The sequence below is a fragment of the Myotis lucifugus genome, unplaced genomic scaffold (assembly GCF_000147115.1).
Source record: "Myotis lucifugus unplaced genomic scaffold, Myoluc2.0 scaffold_94, whole genome shotgun sequence".
Classification (NCBI taxonomy): Eukaryota; Metazoa; Chordata; class Mammalia; order Chiroptera; family Vespertilionidae; genus Myotis; species Myotis lucifugus.
The window spans coordinates 967,559-987,825 of record NW_005871142.1 but is presented as its reverse complement, the minus strand read 5'-3'; the positions used below and the strand labels follow the sequence as shown (position 1 = coordinate 987,825).

Here is a 20,267-nt window from a genome sequence, read left to right as displayed (position 1 = left end):
CTGACACTCAGAACGAGCCCAGAATGACAGCACTCTGCGACGGTGAATGCAGCCCTCTGGTCCAGGGCCCTGGGACAGGGTCGCCCACCCCACACCCCAGAGGCCAGAGCCTCAGTTGAGTCCAGGGCGCAGCGGAGGGGACCCTGGCGTCACGTAAAGGGAGAGATTTGGGGAACACAATGTGGACCAGCTGCATGTGGCCGTGTGGAGGGTGCATGTGGTGGCCCAGGCTGCCTGAGCAGAGCACCATCACCAAGTGGCTCATAAACAAAGAACTGTACTGCTCTCAGCTCTGGAGGCTGCAAGGCTGGTCAGGTGCCAGCGTGGCCAGGTCTGGTGAGAACCCTGTCCCAGGCCGCAGGGCGCGGCTTCTCCTCGGGGGCCCTCACGTGGCAGAGGGGAGGGGACGCAGGGCATGATCCTTTCCGTGACCTAATCACCTCCCCCAGGACCCGCCTCCTGGACCATCACCCGAGGTGAGGATTCACGTAAGGCCTCTGGGAGACAGACACACTGCGTCCATGGCAGGGGGATGTCCAGTCCATGGCAGAGGAGGACAGTCGTGGCCACTGGCCTGCTGGGGAGAGCTTGTGTGTGTGAATGTGTCTCAGAGCAGGACATGGGGGGGGGGGGGAGTCCCGTGTGCTAGCTGTGCAGCCGGCACTTTTGATATACGCAGCTGACGTACACACCTCACAGGGCCCGGGAGGGAGTCTATAATTCCCACTGTGCAAGTGGGAAGATTGAGGCTCAGAGACAGTAAATCCTTGCCCGGGACACTCTGGTAATGACTCAAGCCCCTCATTCTCAATGCCCTGCCGCTCTAACCCCCCAAGGCATCCCTGTGCGCCCCATGCCCCTCCTCCTGGCGCTCCTGGCTCAGCCACCTCCACCAGGAAGCTTTCCTGGACCCACTCGGCTGGAGGAGGTGCTGCCCTCAGTCACGGCACTTGGTCTGTCTTGATGGCACCTGTTTCCCTGCCTGTTTCTCCACCAGCCTGATCGTTAGAGGCGGAGCCCTTGTCCTGCTCAGACCACAAAGGCTGGATGAAGGGGGGTCCCAGGCACAGTGCCTAGACCTGGGTGTCTGCTCCCAGACCCTCGGTCCCCCACACCCACAGGACTGTCCTAGCCTCTGTGCAGGTCTTCCCCCACCGGAATGCCCCGTCCATCCTTCGGGCACAGCCCGCGGCCTGCCTTCTCATCCCTCGGCGTGGCCGGCCTGACCGAGGCACAGTGAGTGCCAGACAAGGAGCAGCTCTCGGTGTGGGAAACAGTGAGACGGCGTCCACGCGTAGCCCCGGTGCGCTGGGCTAGCACTGATTCCCGGCACGGAGTAGCTGGTAGCCCGTGGTGCAGGTTCCGGCATCATCTCTGTGTGAGGGGTGAGGCCGTTAGCTGCCCCAGCTCACCCCACTTGTCAGTGTCAGGTCTTGCCTTTGAACCGGGCAGCCTGGCTCCCACCACCGCCCACAGGAAGAAACACCCCTGCCCTCGGGCCCCTGAACAGCAGCGAGGTTGCCGGGAAGGGGTTGGACCCCTGTGCCCTCCCTGGAGAGCTGGCAGCTGCCGGGTTCTGGGGGCCCACCCTCTGTGCTTGGAGCCCCTGTGCCCCTCCCGTGCTGGCCCGGCTCCCGCAGCGGGAGGGCGGGAGGGCGCGGAGCCTGCGCCCAGGGTCCACAGCAGTGGCCGGGGACGAGGCGCCGTGGGGACAATATGTTCGCCTGCCCTCGCTGAGGGAGCGGCTCTGCTTTCTCCCTCCTGTAATTGTTACCATCTGTTTCCCTCCGCCGTGTTTGTTGATGTTTTCTTGTTTTAAAACTGAAATGAGTCAGATTGGAAGTGGGTTTAGGAAAAAGTGTCTGGGAGGGAAGCTCCCAGTGGCCGCGGGGGACTCTGTTTCGGAGCCGCTGCAGGAAAAAAGCTTCTGTGGGACCGGCGGGGCGTCGGCCAGCACCTCCCGCCCTGTGGGGGCTGAAGCCCCCCGCGGCCCGAGCAGGCGGGGTTCTGTGTGTTTGTGGGGGGGTAGAGGGCACACGTGTGGGCTTGGTGCGTAGGTAGCTGGGTGCGTGCATGTTCGCTTATGTGAACATCTGTGTTGTCGGGGCCAGGCTGTAGGGCATGGACAGTGTATTCAGGGGAGAAGGAGGGAGCTGCAGGCTGGCCGGGACCATGGTCTAGGTTGGGAGGGTCCCCCACCTCTGCTCTCGGCGTATATTTGTGCCTCAGGTGGATGTGTAAATCCACCTGCCTGAGCAGCGTCGGTGCTGAGCCCAGATGAAGGTGATGAGGGGCGGGCTGATTTGGGGGTATGTATGGTCCCCGGAGGTGATGCTCACGGGGCCCTTGGCAGTGCGGGTGAGCTGCCCGTGGCTGCCTGGACTCCCTCTCTGGGGCGCGGAGGACCCGAATATTATATTGCCCTGCCTGCCCGCCTCCCCCCAGAGCGAAGCTTCGGGTTTCTCTCCAGGGCCAGGAGGCTTCCGTGTCCTGCCAAGGCCACGGGGCAGGAGCTGGCTTCCCGAGCCGACGACACGGAGGCCTTTCCGCTGCCACTCTGCTGGGAATTTGGAGTCAGTGCCTCGTGCCTCCCCCTCTTCCTGTTCCCAAATGCCAGTCACCCTAGACCAGGGGTGGGCAAACTTTTTGACTCGAGGGCCACAATGGGTTCTTAAACTGGACCGGAGGGCCGGAACAAAAGCATGGATGGAGTGTTGGTGTGAACTAATATAAATTCAAAGTAAACATCATTACATAAAAGGGTACGGTCTTTTTTTTTTTTTTAGTTTTATTCATTTCAAACGGGCCGGATTCGGCCCGCGGGCCGTAGTTTGCCCACGGCTGCCCTAGACTCTTGACTCCTGGGTGTTGTTCTTCAGGCCAAGGAAGGGGGCCCCGTGGTTGTGTCCCTGCTCCCCGGGTCTGCAAGCTCAACAGCTCTGCGACCTTGACTCCAGCGCAGACCCACGGCCCCCCGAGCTTGCAGGCCCGGGCTTTGGTCTCGTGGCCAAACTGCCAGGCTTCCCGTGGACGTGGGGAGGCAGGATCCAGCCCGCGACCCTCTTTTCTGTCCCCCCTTGATAATCGCAGCCTGCGGCGGGCAGGTTCTCTGGCCCTGGCGACCCAGAGCGAACTGATGTAGAGGCTGCCGGGGCACGGCGTCCGCCTGGCATGGCTGGGCCCCCTCACAGGAGTAATTGCTGCCACTGGCTGAGCCGGCTCTGCCCCGGCTTCTGTGCTGGGCCCTGACGCAGATGTTCACTCCCTGCTGAAATCGGTCTTCGGAAGAATTACCGTGCCGGTTTCATAGCCCAAGGAAGGCATGCCCAGAGGTGAAATGACTTGTGCAAGGTCACAAGGCAAACTAGAGGTGGCGCAGAGCTCGAACCCAGACCTTCCGCCTGCCAGGCCAGAGCTCCGATGGTTAGGGGGGCGGAGGCCCTTCAGGACGCCGCGCTGTCGGCCCGATGGCGGGTGTGTGGCCACCAGGCCGGCTGGGTCTCCAGCAGAAGCTCCTGGGCACCTTTCACTCGGAGCGTCTCCTTCCTCACAAGCCACCTGGCGTGCACTCAGCCTCTCCGCACGAGGCAGGGCATGCAGCTCACTCCCCTTCCTGGGACCGTAGGAGCGAGCCAGGGAAACTTCTCGTGTCTGCATATTCAAGCGCTTTTATTAAGTGGAACGAGCTATTTCTGAACACGAGAGTGGCCAACAGCCTTAGAGGAAATTAAAATGAACCGTGACAATGGAAAATTGCACGGGGGCACGGCAGATTCTCCGGAGATAAATACAACAAGCCTTTCAACAGCATGCGGGGAAGGCTCTGATCACGGAGATTATGTTGTGAGAGGGAGAAAGCAAAGCCTCAGAAAACGAGCGCTCAGGCTGGTGGGAGGGCCAGCCGAGTGCGCATCAGGCCTGTGTGTCCCTCCGTAAAACCCCCACCCCGGGGTCACTGTCCAGGAAGAGAAGTCTGTCCAGCTGTCTACCCAAGAGGGTTCCTGGCCCCTCCCACCGCCTCCTACAAATTTTACCATTTTCCCCTTCGCTCCTGGACCTCCAGGGAGTTTAGATAGAATCCGTCTGCCCCAGCAAGCTTCCCGAAGCCTAAAGAGACAGCTGGTGCTGAAAGAGGGCATTTCCTTAAAGAAAATCCCTTCCGCCCTAGCCGGTTTGGCTCAGTGGATAGAGCGTCAGCCTGCGGACTGAAGGGTCCTGGGTTCGATTCCAGTCAAGGGCATATGCCCAGGTTGTGGACTCGATCCCCAGTAGGGGGCGTTCAGGAGGCAGCGGGTCAATGATTCTCTCTCATCATGGATGTTTCTATCTCTCTCTCCCTCTCCCTTCCTCTCTGGAATCAATAATACATATATATAAATTTTTTTAAGAAAAACGAAAATCACTTGACCCATCCATTCTGAAGGAAGGGAGCTGAGCTGGCCGTGGCCAGGGGACACCCCCCTCCATCAGGACCCTGCCTGGCCGCTCGGTAACCCATGACCCAGAGCCCCAGCAGAGAGAGGGCGCGGGGAGCTGGGAGGATGTCAACGGAGACCCTCGTTGTGCGCTTCTGGAATGTTCCACCGCAGGCCCCACCAGTCCCGCGGAGCTCCTCTCCTCGGAATGCAGGCTCCGTCTGAGACACACTGGGCTGCACTTGCTTCTGGGAGTCTCGAAGTCCCGGCAGTAAAGCTGGTTTAGCTGCCTCCCAGGGACATCTGTTTCTTTGTCCTCCCGACCTCGGGGCGACCCTGCCACTGTCCTCTCTCTTGTTAGGCCTCTAATGAGGTCGCCACGCCGGCTGTGTCAGCACCTCCTTGCTGGGCGTGAGTGGAGCGCAGTCGACTTCCTTCCGCGAGTCGCCGGCCCAGGCAGAGGCCTCACAACCCCACGCTGCTCCCCTCGCAGAGCCTTTGGGGTGAAATGAGAGTCTCTGTGGAGGAGGGTGAGGAAGGGACCTGAGGGGGTGCACCGTCCGCGGGGCCTCCACTCGGGGCCCTTTCTGGCTCTGGGTGAGCCCTGCACCCAAGGAAGCTTGGTTTGTCCTAGGGTGCCCGGGGGGAGGAGGGGCAGGCAGCCTTGAGGGGCAGAGGGGCCAGGCCGGCCCTGATGAGCCTGCTGGGGAGCCTGCTGCTTCCCCGGAAGCCTGGGAAGTGCGGCTGCAGTTCACCTTGGCCTCTGAGGGCCCTGCTGGGGCCTCACGGTCAGCCAAGCAGCACCTGGTCCCACCGGGTCCCGCCTGCTCAGCTCGGGGCCTGCACAGCGGACTCGTCCTCGCAGACACCCTGAGGAACTCGTCGTCTGATGTGTGTCTGCGAGTCAGAGCTGACCCAGGGAGGGGAGGACAGGCGTGTCCCAGGCTCCGAGGCTGGGAGGTCCAGGTGGTCCCAGAGTCGCTGCCTGCAGGGCGGGCGTTGGGGAAAAGTCCCATCAAAGGCCGGGCAGGGCTGCTCTGGCCCGGCCTCCCTCCCCGCCCGCTCAGGCAGCGGGACTGAGATGGCCGCTGCCTGGTCACAAAGGCCGAGGGCAGGGGTGCGGGCTGGGCGGCGGGCTCTGAGCAAACCGGGCAGGGGACCGGGCACACGGCTGTCAGGAGACCCGGGAGGACCCACTGAAGGGGGTCGATGAAAGGCGCACCCCCGCTCCTGGCAAAGAGTCACCCATCCACACAAGGCTCACCCCCAGCGGAGCCGTTGTTCTACATCAACGCGGCGGTCGCGGGAGAAACATTTCTCCTCCCTTCTCAACAGAATGAAAGGAGGCTCCTAGGGGGGGGGGGGGGGGGTGGTGGCTGGAGCCCGGGAAAGCGCCTCTTTCTCTTCAGAGCCTTTCATCTGTGGCGGGCTGCTTTTTCTCGGTGATCTTATTTCAAAGCCCCTTTGAAAATGGTGTGGGTTTTGTAATGGATGAAAAGTTCCTTGGAAATGGGACTAAGAAGTTTTCTGTTGAACGTTGTCAGAGGAAAGTTGAAAGCTTTGAGTTGAAGGTTCTGCCAGATTTATCCTTTCTTTTGTCCGCAAGGCCCGTCCCCTGGGAGAGGTTCGGGGGCCTGGACGGGGCGCGCGAGGCGGCGAGGGCGCGGCGCAAAAACCAGCCCCTGACGCTGTTGCTTTACATGCGCCGGGGGAGCCGTCTGTGCTGAACCCGGAGCCAAAATGTCTCTAAGGCGTAGACTTTGAAGCCGGAAAACAGAAAAGCAAATATGCTTGCCCAATACTCTAGGAAGCAGGGTCCTATCAAAGGCAATGGCTACCGCACAGGTGCTTCGTATCAGAACAATAATTACCAAAGGAGACAGGGCCCAAAGGGGCCGAGGAGGGCGAGGCGGGCCTGGCGGGGGCCCTGGGGCCCGGCCACCCGGGAGAGCTGGCCAGAGAAGCCCGCGGGCAGCACCGCAGAGTGGGGCAGCCAGGACGAGCATCATCGCAGAAACGAAAGGGAAGGAGTTCCAAGAAGGAAAAGGGTGGAGGCTAGTGCGAGGGGTCCGAGGAAGAGGCTGGGAAGTGCCCCAGACTCGGCAGCAGGAGGTGACTGCTCATTGGGAGGGACAGTCTCTCGCCCGGGTTGGTTGGCTCCGTTGGCTGCAGTGACACCCTGTGCACCAGAGGTCCTGGGTTCAATTCCTGCTCAGGGCACATGCCTAGGTTTTGGGTTTGACCTCCAGTTGGGGCGCATACGGGAGGCAACTGATCGATGTATCTCTCTCACATTGATGTTTTGCTCTCTCTCTCTCTCTCTCTCTCTCTCTCTCTGTCTTCCCTCCCCCTTACTCCTTCTCTGAAAAATAATAATAATAATTTAAAAATAATAAAGGGGATGGTCTCACTGAAGTGCTGGGGTGGGGAGAGGTGAAAGGTGAAAGGTGAAAGGTGAGGAGCAGAATCCCAGGTGTCCTGAGCCCCGTGGAGGGGAATGACCATGGAAGGAGAGGAGGCAGGTGGGAGTGGAATGGCAGCTGAAGTGGAGAGGCAAGGATGTGTGGGTTCCATGGTGGAAAGCCAAGGGAAGGGCTGATGGAGGGGGGGAAGGAAGTAGAAGAGAGGGGACATGAAGGGTGGCCCCTCGGGGCACTGCCTACTTTGGAGAGGAGTGGAGGTGTCGGTCTGGGCCACCGGGTCAGAGACTGAAGACTGGCCCCATTGGAAAGGGCCAGCACACACTGGCAGGGGTTGGGGAACGTGTCAATGGCCCAGATCTAGGGGATCAGAGGGACTGGGGAGATGGTGGAAGCCCAGGGGGTCCAGCTCCAGCGGGCACCTGAGAGGGGCGCTGAGTGTCACCCAAGCAGGGCAGTGTGGATGTGACCTAGACGTGGCTACGCCTGTTTGGGGGGCTGTCAGCCACAGTGGGGGTGGCCTGGGGACATTCTGGCCCTCCCAGAGCATCGCTGAGAGTCCTAGGACAGTAAAGGCCGTTGGAGCCTGAGTCTGGCGCCCTCTAGCTGCGATTGCGCTTCTCCAGGCCTTACCCTAAAGTGGAGGCGTGAGCGCAGAACTCAGGGGAGGAGATGGCATCCTGCCCGCGCCTGGCATGCAGCAGGTGCTCAGTAAATGGAGCTGTTAGGACAGCACAGGCCAGGCAGCCCCACCTCCTCGGTGCTGCCGGCTCGTCGTGGCTGGAGCTTCTTGGTGCTTATGTGGCCCAGTGAGAGAGACAGGCAGGAAGTGGCCAGTCTCCACCTCAAGTACTTGCAGGTGACCCTCAGGGCAGGACACAGCCTGGGATGACAGGGCCAGGCTAGTGGCTGCCCGCCGGCCTCTGAAGTTCTCTCTCCCACCCAGCACGTGGCTGCCCTCATCTGCCCCCTGGCCCCCCTCCTTGCTCAGCTCCCTTACCCGTTCCCACATCACATCCTCCGTTCCCACCCCACCCCCCAGCAGGGACACTTGCCCTCCCGAGACATCATCAGATTCTGTCATATGATTGGAATCTGAATATCTATTTAAGATGACAAGATTGAAATTAAAATTCAAATAAAGAATTACTTTTCTGTAAGTTGCTCCGAAAGCAGTGATTTAGCAGCAAATTGATAGAGAAAGGTAAGCACTGGTCCTTTAAACCATCATGCGGCTTCCGGCGTGCGAGCCAGAAGTGTCTCAATTTAACACATCATTGGTTAGTATTATTAGAAATTTCATCGGGCCCCGGAGCACATGATGGCGCTGATGCAGAGGGGGGACCGAGGGCGCCGGCCGGGGACCCGGGGGCCAGAGAGGGCAGCCTCGTTAATGAGCGCAGAGGGGACCCCAGAGAGCCTCCCTCGGCCCTAAGCAGGGATTGACTGTGATTATGCTCTTGTTTGCAGTTCAGTGGCGATCATGAAATGGGAATTGAGAGACTCATAAATGTCACTGCTCCTCCCCGAGGCCACAGATTTATAGCTTTGGTGCCTGTCAGGGTGTCCTTCTGACCCTGAGAAACCCAGGCTGGGAACAGGAGTCCGTGAAGACAGCGTGACTAAAGAGCCGGCGCCTGTGAGCCCCGTGAGCGAGGCCCAGAACTCTGTCCCCATCCAGCCCCGCCAGCAGCTTCGGCTCTGAGGTCACCTCACTGAGGGCACAAATGGCCTGAGGGCTTGAATGTCAAGGCTGTCGTTGCTCCACAGAGCGAGGTCCATGGACCACCTGCACCACCTGGTAGGCTTGTTAAAGGGCCACATTTTGGGGTTCCCCCACTCCAGACCTTCTGATTCAGAAGCGCGGGGGGGTAGATCCAGAAACCTGCACTTTTAACATGCCCCCCCCCAGATCCTCATGTGCACTAACGCTGGGGAACCCCTACAACCGAGGTGGTCGATGCTGTACCTGCGTGACCTTTAAGTCAGTGCTGTCATTGATAACCTGGCAGACCTAGAGAGCCAACAGTCTCGGTGTATAATCCATGAGCTGGACTCTAAAAACCCAGACACCAGCCTGGTCCGTGTGGCTCAGTGGTTGAGCGTCGATCTATGAACTAGGAGGTCACTGTTCGATTTCCGGTCAGAGCATATGCCCTGGTTGCGGGCTCAATCCCTAGTGTGGGGCGTGCAGGAAGCAGCCGATCAATGATTCTCTCTTGTCATGGATGTTTCTATCTCTCTCTCCCTATCCCTTCCTCTCAGAAATCAATAATAAAAATATACTTTTCTTAAATAAATTAAAAACCCAGACACCAAAATAGCTCCTCCCCAAGCCTGAATTCCCCCCATTTCAATATCATTCCTTTAGGTAAGAGTTGCCTTCCTGGGGCTTCCCTTTTGTAGTTGCAGGGGCCCCGACAGGTTCCCACGCGCAGTCCCAACACACCAGTCTGAGTACGTTTTCTAAAAACTGGCGCCCATCAGTCCGCACAGGGGCACCGGCACCGTGAAGAACCGGAGCGCCTGGCAGTGGAGGGGACGTGGAAAGGGAGCGGCACGTCCACTCTGCAGGGAGAGGCCTCCCCAGCTCCGCTCAGTCCTGGAGCCGGCAGCCGCTGTGACGTGCTCCCCCAGGGCCCGGAGGGACCTGAGCAAATCCACTTCCGCTAGGAGCTGCGTGGGGACCTGCTCTGGCTGTTCTCAGAGGAGACCTGAGAACCCTCCAGAGTAAGAAGAGGGTAGTGACAGCACACACCTCAGCTGCTGGCCCAGGACCCCAGAGCCTCCACCGTCTGTGTGCTCCCTAATCTACGTGCCTCTGCCATGGATCTCTGCGGGCCGGGCCTCGGAGCTGCACCGGTTTCCTCGTGTTGCCCATCTTCCAGACGGAACTCTCACCTAGTGTGTTTGAGCCGCAGGCACATGCCGGTGTTCTAGCTGCAAGGGAAGCTGGCAGAGCCTGTTCTCCAGCTTCCACCTCGAATCAGAGAAGATGCCAAAGGGCTCAGGCCGCAGCAGCAGCCCTTGGTTAGAAGGGGCCCTCAGAATCCGGAGCTGGGGTGTGGGGGTGTCACACCAAAACTCGTCTTTCCCAAATTACATGGAAGTGACAGGGACAAAAATGAGGCTGCAGATCCGCCCCAGATCACCCATGGCTTCTCAGTTTTCATCCAAGGCCACCCCCCCACTCCACCCCCACCTAGCAGCATGTGCCTGGGGAGAGGCTGCAGTAGCTTTAGTTTTAGCGTTTATGTAATTACATCTCCTGCTATAGTTATGCTGCCCCCGTCCTCTGAGGAACACAAAGGGATGCATGTAAAACTGTAGCGTTTATATGTCCAGAGCAACACATGAAGGACTTTTGAACTTCTGCTGTTTTGCAATATGCACAGTAGACTGTGTATCCCTCTGTTTTAAGTGGCTTTAAACAGCATTCTATAAATCTTACGAATGTGTGCCCAGACACTGGGAGGGCTTGGCTGGACCCCCTGAGCTCCCGTGGCGTTGGCTAGAATCACTCAGTCATATTCTGATCTCTGGTCTGAGAGACCCAGGCACAGGCTGTGAGTCCCCTTGAAAGGCTCGGCCCAGAGCTGGCGTAGTGTCACGGCATCGTGGTTCTGTTTCCTACGGTCCCTCTTCCAGCCTGTCATCCTCACGGGTCCTTGGTGTGGGTGTGTCCCATGCCACTGGTGTAAATTTCTCAGGGGTGAGAAGCAAGCCTTGACCATCACTGTGTCCGGTGCCCAGCAGTGGTTCTGGCCCACGTGAGCATGGAAGCATTGTCTGACCAATTCCACCAATTCCACCACCGTGAGGGCTGGGGCACTGGGCTCCCTGGAGGGGAAGGGCTGTTACTGTGAAGGGGGGGGGCTGGCTGTCCTCAGTGACACTCGACAGAAGCAGTCCCTGCCAGCCCTGCCAGCACTACACGCGTGACAGCAGTGTGAGGGCTTGCAGGGACATGGCGGGGACCGGACATGGGTGCTGGCGCTGTCATTTCCCCCAGAGGCGGCCCACCTGAGCCCAGCTCTGTCAGGTGTGTAGGCTGGAAACAGGCTAACTGTGCTGTCAGCCCGAATCCATCAGCCTTATTGGATCCTGCCTAGTTTGGGGGCCCAGCACCAACCCTGTCCATTCTGGAATCGCTCCCTGCTGTCCAGGCTCAGTCGATTCACTGTCTTCTGATCTTCTTGGCGACAGTGGAAGGAGCTGAGTTCCGGTTTCTGCAGAAGATGCCCCTGCCCCCCAGAGGCGGGCACCAACCCCGGCACCCAGTCGTCCACAATACCAGGCACACGAGCAGGGGCAGAGGTTTGGGGCACCAGGCCTCTGAGCAGCCTCCAGCAGCCTCCAGGGCAGTGGTGTTGGGGTCCCAGCACACAAGGCCCCCACAGTCCGGAAACCCCGTCTCCCCAATGAGGGGAACGCATGGCACCAGGTTGCCCAGGCACACCAGGCGCTTCAAAACCCTGCTCGGTTGCTCACGTTGTTTACTCCTCCTACGTGTACTCCATGCATCGACACGTGCGCCGAACCTACAGGGAGGCATGTTCCTGCTGTTGGCCAGCACTGTAGCCCACAGACCCTGCTCTCATCCATTCGTTCCCTGGGCACCTGCACCAGGCCAGGCACCAGCTCGGCCGGGCACCGTGCCTGGTCCCTCCCTCATGGAGCTGGCCCACCAGTGCAGGGTCAGCACAGCCCTGAGAGGCAGCGTGCCAGCTGCGGTTGTCCTGTGCACAGGGCGTAGGAGCTGGAAGAAGAGAGACGCATGAGGGCCCCCAGGAAGGCTCATCCTTCAAACCCCCCTGACCACCCAGACCCTGCCAGCCCGGAGGGCACCTCTGTGCAAAGTAGGAAATGGTGCTCCCTCTGGGTGAACATGTTAGAAAAAGCAGCCCCTCTGGACTGCAGCAGCTTCACGGGTGCACAGCCTGGTGAGCCCGTGACGCTCTGTGGGAGGGAACGTGGCTCTGCGCCCCCAGCGGTGTCAGCCCCTCGCCCCCGTGGCCAGGCATCTCTGCAAAGTGCCCCGCCTTCCCCCACGGCCACAGGCCCCGATGCAGCCCTGTGGGCAGCGTGTAACGGGCTCTCCCCGTGCTGGTAGAGCGCGAGCCAGGCGCCCTGGGAGGCTTCCTCCAGGAGGAGGTTCCCCAGCACCCACCCCCCACCCCCACCCCCCACAGCGGGCGCCTGGGCCCGAGCAGCCGCCTCACAGAGGCCCATCCATTAGGATCAGGGTCTTTAGTGTCTTCAGTCGCTGAAAGAAGCAGGATGCTGTCAGCTACCGTAAAAATGTGACCTTTGAAAATTTACAAGAGCTCGGGTTTAAAAGCTGCTGCGTTAATGATGCATCCCATTAGCATCTCATTAAAGGGAAGCAGAGAGGATCCTGCTCAGGCTGGATGATGGGCGGATAGGGCCTCTTCGTGGTGCCGGGCAGGAGGGCTGTCCTCGTCGCCTCTGTCTGCAAGTGCCATCATGTCACCGGAGCAGAGCCCGGCCAGGGCCGCGGGGGAAAGGCCAAGTGTCCGGCGGCTTCACTGACGTCCCGGATGGACAATGGCAGTGGCAGGGGGTCAGGGAGGCTCTCCCAGCCCTGCTCCCCACCTCCGCCTCTCCCCCCTGTGCCCCCACCCCCACCCCCCGCGTGCTCCGAGCTGTTGTCCTGGTTGTTTCTGTGGCATTCTCACAGAATGCAGGGCAGCCCCCTGGCGCGCAGTGGAACCCAGAAGCCTGGCATTTGGGCTGGGGTGGCCTGGGGAGCCTTTGGTGACTCTCGGACCTCTGAACTCCGGACCATGGGGGAGGCTTAGAGCCGGAGCTTCAGACCCACACAGTCCCCCAGGGCCTTCAGAACCGGGACCACACGTTTCCTTGGACCTGGGCCTTTTGCAGGAGGAGGGGCCCCGGTCAGGCAGAGCTGCCTCATCGCTGGGCGTCCCTCTCCCACCTGGGTGCCCGGGCCTCGGCACACCGCACACCCATGTCCATGTTTTTTCTGCAGGGAGTAGAGGACGGGATGTTCACGTCACTCTTTTAATAGAACAAAACTCCTGAACTGCAAGTTGCTCCTAGCCTCAGAAGCTGCTGGTGCCGGGGAGAATGCGAGTGGCCTTACTTATCTTTCCTGAAGCAAAAAGGGAATCTGTGCTTCTCACAGCAGAACACAGTTCTTGTACGGAAGAACTTGCTTGTAATGTTCATGAAGGACATAGCCGGACAGCAAACCAGTTGTCACCACACCCAGTCGCCCCCAGCACCCCAGTACCCCCTGCACCCCAGCTTCCTTCTGGCGTCTGAGTCCCCCCGAGTGCTCCCTCTGCTGGGCCTGGTGTCCCCGTGCCTCGGGCAGGACTGGGCACAGGACAGGGGCCCAGTTCTGTGAAACAGACCAACTAACCAACAAAGGCACAAGCGACTAAGCTGGCGGGAGTGTTTTGGAACCTACGTCAGGGCAAACACTGGAACTCCTGAAGTTGTAGAGCTCAGAATCGGGTTCCCCACTCTTGCAGGGGGGCCCCAGCCGCCTCTGCTGGCTGCAAGGCCTGCTGTAAGGGCCAGGCCCAGGCCCTTGCCTACCCTGTCAAGGGACCAGGCAGGGCCCTGACACTGACTCCGCAGGGGAGAAATGAGACAGAGGAGGTCCCTGAGAACCAAGCCTGCCTCTGGCCTGGGAGACCCACAGAGACCCAGGGTAGCAGAGAGGGGCTGCAGCGCCCCCTACTGGCAGGAAGGGTTTCTGTCTTACCAGGGAAGGAGGGTGCTGGTGAGGAGGCTGGGGTGTCTGCCTTCAAACTTCACGCCAAACTGGGCCCTGGATGGGACATCGCGCAGGCTCCTGCCCACCCCCTTCAATGCCTTTGATTACGGGGAAGCAACCTGTGAGCCTCTGAACCCACCAGCACCCCAAGAACCTGGGAATACAGAGGGGTGCAGACAGGGCGCCCTGGAGGGCTGTCTATTTAGAGAACTCTGTAGAAGCCACACTATTGTTCCTTCAGTCCCCACCCCTCTCGCCCACCCCAAGCTCCCATCTGTCCCACAGACAGAAATGGGGCAGGAGCCTCCGACAAGAAGCTTGTCCGTTGAATTGTTCTTCCCTCGGGAGATTCCTCTTTCCCTTTGTTTGCCGCTCTGTTCACAGACGCCAAGCATCTGAAACGCAGGCCAGAGCTAAAGTGCAGCCTGATGCAATTAGCTCAGCGCAGCAACGGGCCTAATGGGATGCGGCTCCGCTCCTGCCAGCGGCCCGGTGCAGGCTGGTGGTCCTCCCTGGTCCTAATGGAATGCGGCTCCGCTCCTCCCAGCAGGCCTGGTGCAGGCTGGTGGTCCTCCCTGGTTCTAATGGGATGCGGCTCCGCTCCTCCCAGCAGGCCCTGTGCAGGCTGGTGGTCCTCCCTGGTTCTAATGGGATGCGGCTCCGCTCCTCCCAGCAGGCCTGGTGCAGGCTGGTGGTCCTCCCTGGTTCTAATGGGATGCGGCTCCGCTCCTGCCAGTGGCCCGGTGCAGGCTAGTGGTCCTCCCTGGTCCTAATGGGATGCGGCTCCGTTCCTCCCAGCAGGCCCGGTGCAGGCTGGTGGTCCTCCCCATGAGGCTTCAAAGCCCCACTAACCCTCTGCCCTCCCTGCTCATACATCCCCCCACCCCGGGGACCTACTGTCAGAGAGGCCAGCAGGGGGCGCTGGGTCCGCTTCCATCAGAATCACCAGGACCAAGGCCTCACCTAAATAGGCCTGCAGATACCCCTTGGGGCTCCTTTGGCCTTGGGTGACCGTCTCCAATGGGCAGCTGTTTCTGCCCCCCCACCCCACCTCGCTCTTCACCCCCAAACTTGTTGGACTCTGGCTGAACTCCTGGGAACCACGGTCACTCCTGAAACTACCTCTGCTGAGACCCACACCCCCTCACATCCCAGTGATCCCAGCCCCGGGCTCTCCGACCTGCTTTCTGGATTTTTATTTTATTTATTTATTTGTTTGTTTGTTTGTTTACTGCTTATTATACAGGGTGGGACAGAAGTAGGGTTACAGTTGCGAGTCTGCGAAACACAGGGTTTATTCTTGTGCTAATCTTTATTAGCTATTGCATTGTTTTCCATAGGAAAACTGTAAGCCTGCGTCTGCCCCCCTGTCATTGTAATGATGATAGTGGAAATGGCCATAGTAGAACGTCTGGCAAATACAGAAAAGCGTAGGCAAGAGAATAAACGTCACCCCGAACCCTCTCACTCAAGGATAGCACCCCTGCTAACGTTTCAGCGTTTCCCTCCGACACATATTGTCCACATGGCGGGGCGGTAGTTGTGTCATTTGTGTCCTGCTTCTCTCGTGTCGCATCCCAGTGCAAGCATTTTGCCATCCCCTTGAGAACGCTTAGGAAACGTGATTTTTAACGATTGCATAACATCCCATCGTCAGGCTGAGGCTCAGGAGACCAGCGCTGTCCTCCTGGCTGCTTTCACCCTGAGGCTCCTTTCTCTTTCGTGGTCGAAGTTAGAGAGTGAGGCCTGCAGCCGGGCCTGCCTCCCTCCGGGCGGCCGGGGTGGGAGCTGTCCTCCCACCAGCCTGGGTCCCCACCCTGCCCCTGCCTCTGTCTCCTCCCCAGTGGGACTTCCGGGGCCTCCAGGCTGGTGTGGGGGGCAGGGTGGGCCTGGGAGCTGAGCTTTGGAGAGCCGCTCTCTCACATGTCGAAGGGCCAGGTGGCACTGAGCCTGCACTGAGTATGCCGCCGGTGCTCGGCATATGCCCATGGATGTTGTTACAGCTTACGAATGCCCCGGGGGCGGAGGGACGTCATATCTCAGGGCAGAATGCTCTTTTCTTTGTGATGGCTCCAGTGGCGTGAGTGCCCACGGAGGGTGGCCGGGGAGGTCCTGGGGTGGGTGCTCCGGAGCTGGGAGTTTAGCAGAGGTCACAGCTGCTCCGGCTGGGCCACAGGATCTGTCATTCCCCCGGGGACTGGCCCGTGGCTCAGGCAGCAGCAGGACTGCTGGGGTGGGGGCCGGGGACACGGGTCTCAGGGCAGGACCCTTGTCGGGCTGTGTTCACCCTCCTGCTCTGCTTCTCCCCAGGCGCCCGGCATCTCCAAAGCAGACAGTCAGTCCCAGGGACTCACGACCAGCATCCGGTGGGGGCAGACGCCCATCAATCAGGCCACGCCCTGGGACACTGATGAGCCGCCCTCCAAACAGATGAGGGAGAGCGACAATCCAGGTGTGTACTTCCTCCGTGGGCAGAGGCACCTGTGCCCAGGGCTGGGAGAGGTGCTGGGCGCCTACGGGGCACCCCAGCTCCTCAGCAGGTCCTGACGCCGGGGCCTGCAGCAGCCGGGACCCCAGGCTGTGCTGAGTGGGGTGGGGGCACTGCGTGTCATTCCGTGGGCAGTGGCTGTGTCTCTACCCCCTTTCTCTGCTACTCAAGAGAGTCGTTGGGAGAAAGCAGGGGAGTGAGAGTGAGATGGTAGGAGTGACTTTGAGTGGGCTCGGGTGATTTTGAAGTTATTCCCAAACAGCAGTACCCTGGTTCATAACAAGTTTCTCAAGTCACACCTTCCAGTGAGTTCTGCCTTGCCAATGGATACATGGGGAGGGGGTGCTCCACACCCCACCCAGGACGGGGGATTCACGCACCACTTCCTACAGCAGGCCAGGCCTTCTTTGGACAGCGGGGACCATAACCAGAGCCTTCCGTGCTATCTCCATCAGTCGCACACCCCCCTTAGGATACGCACACGTGTCCACTTGGCCCTCCGTGCCACAGCCCTGCAGATATCTGGAGAGCCCACTCCCCGCCCCCAGTCTTCTGTGCGATAAACACCCACGATCTTCAGCCCCGCCCGGAGCCCAGTTTCCAGCCCCTTTCCCTTCAAAGGGGTTGCTCCAATCTCATTGCTCAACAGTGATCCCCATGATCACAGCACGAAGAACCGTGTGTGGCCTGCCCAGTGCCTCCACTCAGCCCCTCTGCTCTGCTCTCCGCAGCCTCTGTCCCCTCTGCCCACCGCAGCCTCTGTCCCCTCTGCTCTGCTGGCAGCCTCTGTCCCCTCTGCCCTGCAGCCTCTGTCCCCTCTGCCCACCGCAGCCTCTGTCCCCTCTGCCCACTGCAGCCTCTGTCCCCTCTGCCGTGCAGCCTCTGTGCCCTCTGCCCTGCTGGCAGCCACATCACATGCTGTCTCAGCAGTAAGAGCCCAGTGCTGTCCTGTGGCTGCCCTGACCCTGTCCATCTCCTCGCAAGCGGGTGAGGCAGCTAGGGGTGGAGGCCCCAGGGCAAGGCCTTGTCCATGTTCTTTCATGACCCTGGGATCTCTGAGGTCCCTGCTTTCCTTGCTGACCAGTGCCTCATCCTCCCAATATTATGTCACCTGCAGACTTAGTCATCCTTGGTAACAGTGGTGAGCAGAGTTTGGCTCACACCATCAGACGCCTCTCTGCAGGTCTTGGCATCCTCTGGGCCACCCCCTCATACATCTAGGCCTCCGCCCGCGGCACCTCTGCATCTTCCCACAGAGCCATCCGAGACCTCCCAGCTGCGCTCGGAAGTTCTGGAGCATTTTCTCGGGCTCCCTGGCTGATCCTGGAGAAAACTGAGCTTAGCAGGCCGTGCTGTGTCCTTGAGACACCAGGCTGGCTTGTGGTGACGCCACCTCCTCTTCTCCAGGCTGGGGGACAATCTCCCCTCGGCAGCCCTTTCTAGAATCTTGCTGGTGCCGCTTCACCGACATTTGCCAGCTTCTCGTGTCCTCCAGCCTCTTGGTGATCAGAGCTGTTGGTTGCACGGGTGTGACATCCTCGTTCTATGTCATCTCGCTGCTCCAGCAGCCCTGCCAAGCTGGCGTCATTCCTGTCCCACTGCAGATGGGGAAACTGACTCGGGGAGGCTTGTGCCGAGGTTACTCGGCTAGTGAGGGCAGAATCAGGCCTAAAGCGCTGTCCGCCACCATGCCCAGTGGCTCTCCCTTCGGACAGCTCCTCGGGGACAGCGCCCTCTGCTGGTTTGATAGTTGCCCTGCTGTCTTGATTCTTCCCCTGCCTCGTGATCTTTCTGTGTGGGAGCTCCCAGCCCCAGCTTCTGGGGCTGGTGGCCCACCCTCCTTCCTCAGGGCCTCGCCCTCAATCTACATGGCCACTCCAGAGGCGTCAGGAAAGCTAAGGTGACATTCAGGTGACAAAGACCTACATCTACACCCATTCAGTCCGAGGCAACCCAGACTGGCCTTGCCTGTCACCATATCTGCTGGTCTCACTCATAAGCCGGCTTGAGTCCCCTCCATGGCAGCTCCCTCGGGGGGCCCTGGCCCTGCCCTGCCTGCCCTGGCCCTGCATCTTGGACCAGGCCTCGGGAGCTGTGTCCAGACTCCCTTGTTCAGCCACAAGTTCCTTCAGGGCCAAAAAGGATTCTCACGGTTCCCCGAGGCCGGCTATGCAGAGGTTGCCTGGCCCCGCAGCGAGGCCATAGAGAGCAGTCCCTACTGACTCCCCGCACCGCACACCCCCCCAGCTCTGCAGCTCCAGCCCTGGTCCAGCGAAACTGCCCAGCGAAACCAGCCATCACCGCCCCTCCGTGATCCTCCGAAGGGGAAATGCCTGCATGTATGGAACATGTCGCACATACGAGGCCCTCTGCTAGTTGTTTTAAAATATGTTTTCCTCATTCCCTTCTTCCCAGGAGACTGTGAGGTCGGTGTTGCTAGTTCCGTGTAACAGGTGGGAGGAACGAGGCTCAGAGGAGATGAGCCACTTGCCCAGGCTCTTAGCTAGCAAGTGGCAGAGCCAGGCTTTGAACCCAGATCTCTTTGAAGGCCTCCCCGTTTTTGTCTGTTGTGCTGCCTCTCCACCTGTCCCAGGAAGACTGCCGTCCCTCCCGAGCCCTCGCAGCCATCTGCTCAGATATCCTGAGGCGCTTCTCTCCCGCTCCTGTAGTCGCAGGTGCTTATTCTATGAGCTCCTGGGCACAGGCGTGCTGTCCACCCTGTGACCCCGGCGCCCAGCCCAGGGCCTGGGGCAGCCGGTGTTTGTTGAGTGAATGAATAACCGGCAGATGACGTCTCTTCCGTCTCCCTTGCAGGCACAGGGCCATGGGTGACCACGGTGGCCGCCGGGAGCCAGCCCGCCCTGATCGCACACTCCTATGGAGTGGCCCAGCCTCCCACCTTCAGCCCGGCCGTGAACGTCCAGGCCCCGGTCATCGGGGTGACCCCCTCACTGCCTCCACACGTGGGGCCCCAGCTCCCGCTGATGCCAGGCCACTACTCGCTGCCACAGCCGCCCTCTCAGCCACTGAGCAGCGTGGTGGTCAACATGCCCGCCCAGGCCCTGTATGCCAGCCCACAGCCCCTGGCCGTCTCCACACTGCCTGGCGTGGGGCAGGTGGCCCGCCCGGGACCCACTGCGGTGGGCAACGGTCACATGGCAGGGCCCCTGCTGCCTCCACCGCCGCCAGCCCAGCCGTCGGCCACTCGCCCCAGCGGTGCCCCTGCCACCAACGGGCCCCCCACGACCGACTCCGCCCACGGGCTGCAGATGCTGCGGACCATTGGTGTGGGGAAGTATGAGTTCACCGACCCCGGGCACCCCAAAGGTAAGTCCCGCTGCCACCTGCTCCCCGTGTGCCTGCGTCTGCACCTCCCCACGTGGTCACTGCGACGGGCACGGACAGGAGCGTGGTTCCTGGCGGCCTGTGCTCCCCCGCAGCACCCTCTGACCTCACCCACCCTGGAGGCTGCCGTAGGGCCCCCTGGCCTCAGACAGAGGAGGAGGAGGAAGACGGGACAAGGGTGCAGGGCAATGTGAGTGGACAGGAAGAGGAGGGGAGGGCGAGTCTGCCAAGTCCAGGGTCCTTATGCCTCCAGCCCACCTCTGACCCCACGGCCAGGCCACGTGCAGAATGAGCAGGCGTCATCTGTTCCCCTCAGGGCTCCATGAAACAGTCCCATGGGCCTTTTCCATCTTCCAGCCATGCGGACAGGGGGAACATGAACTGTCCGTGTCCCTCCCCAGAAAAGCACCCCCGCCGTGCCATCGGATGAGGGCGCCTCCCTGGGCATTCGCCGAGGCCCAGGAGACACTCCCAGACCATCCTGAGCCAGTTGGATTTTTTTGTTTCAAGGACCCAAGGGTGGCTCGGTGAGGCTCTGGTGGGGCCCCTGGAGCTCCAGACAGCCAGGCCTGCTCCTGCTGAGTGCGGAAAGGAAGCAGCTCGGCCTGGGCCCGGTGCAGCAGGAGGGACATGGCCAGCCGTCTGCCTGCTGGGGGACCCAGGCCTCGTTGAAAGGGGAGGGGAGGTGGACCTAGGAAGTGTGAGTCTCTGGGCACGATCCTCAGCCTCCCCTTTTTCAGCCCCTGAGCCTGCATCTCGGGGGCCTTGCCTCTTGGGGAGCACTGGCTCCAGCTAACTGTCCTCTTCCCGCCTCTGCTCATGAATCTCCT

At 60.5% G+C, this 20,267-nt stretch overlaps 1 protein-coding gene across 3 annotated transcripts in view; it reads left to right on the top strand.

Moving 5' to 3' along the window:
- KLHL29 (kelch like family member 29) overlaps positions 1-20,267 on the top strand; it is a 225,665-nt gene that overhangs the window by 154,006 nt on the left and 51,392 nt on the right. For all 3 annotated transcript variants that reach the window (XM_023756459.1, XM_023756460.1, XM_006091709.3), the window contains 2 exons: positions 15,915-16,056; positions 18,907-19,419. In XM_023756459.1, coding sequence (XP_023612227.1) covers positions 15,915-16,056; positions 18,907-19,419 — 655 coding nt within the window. The remainder of the gene's footprint in view (positions 1-15,914; positions 16,057-18,906; positions 19,420-20,267) is intronic.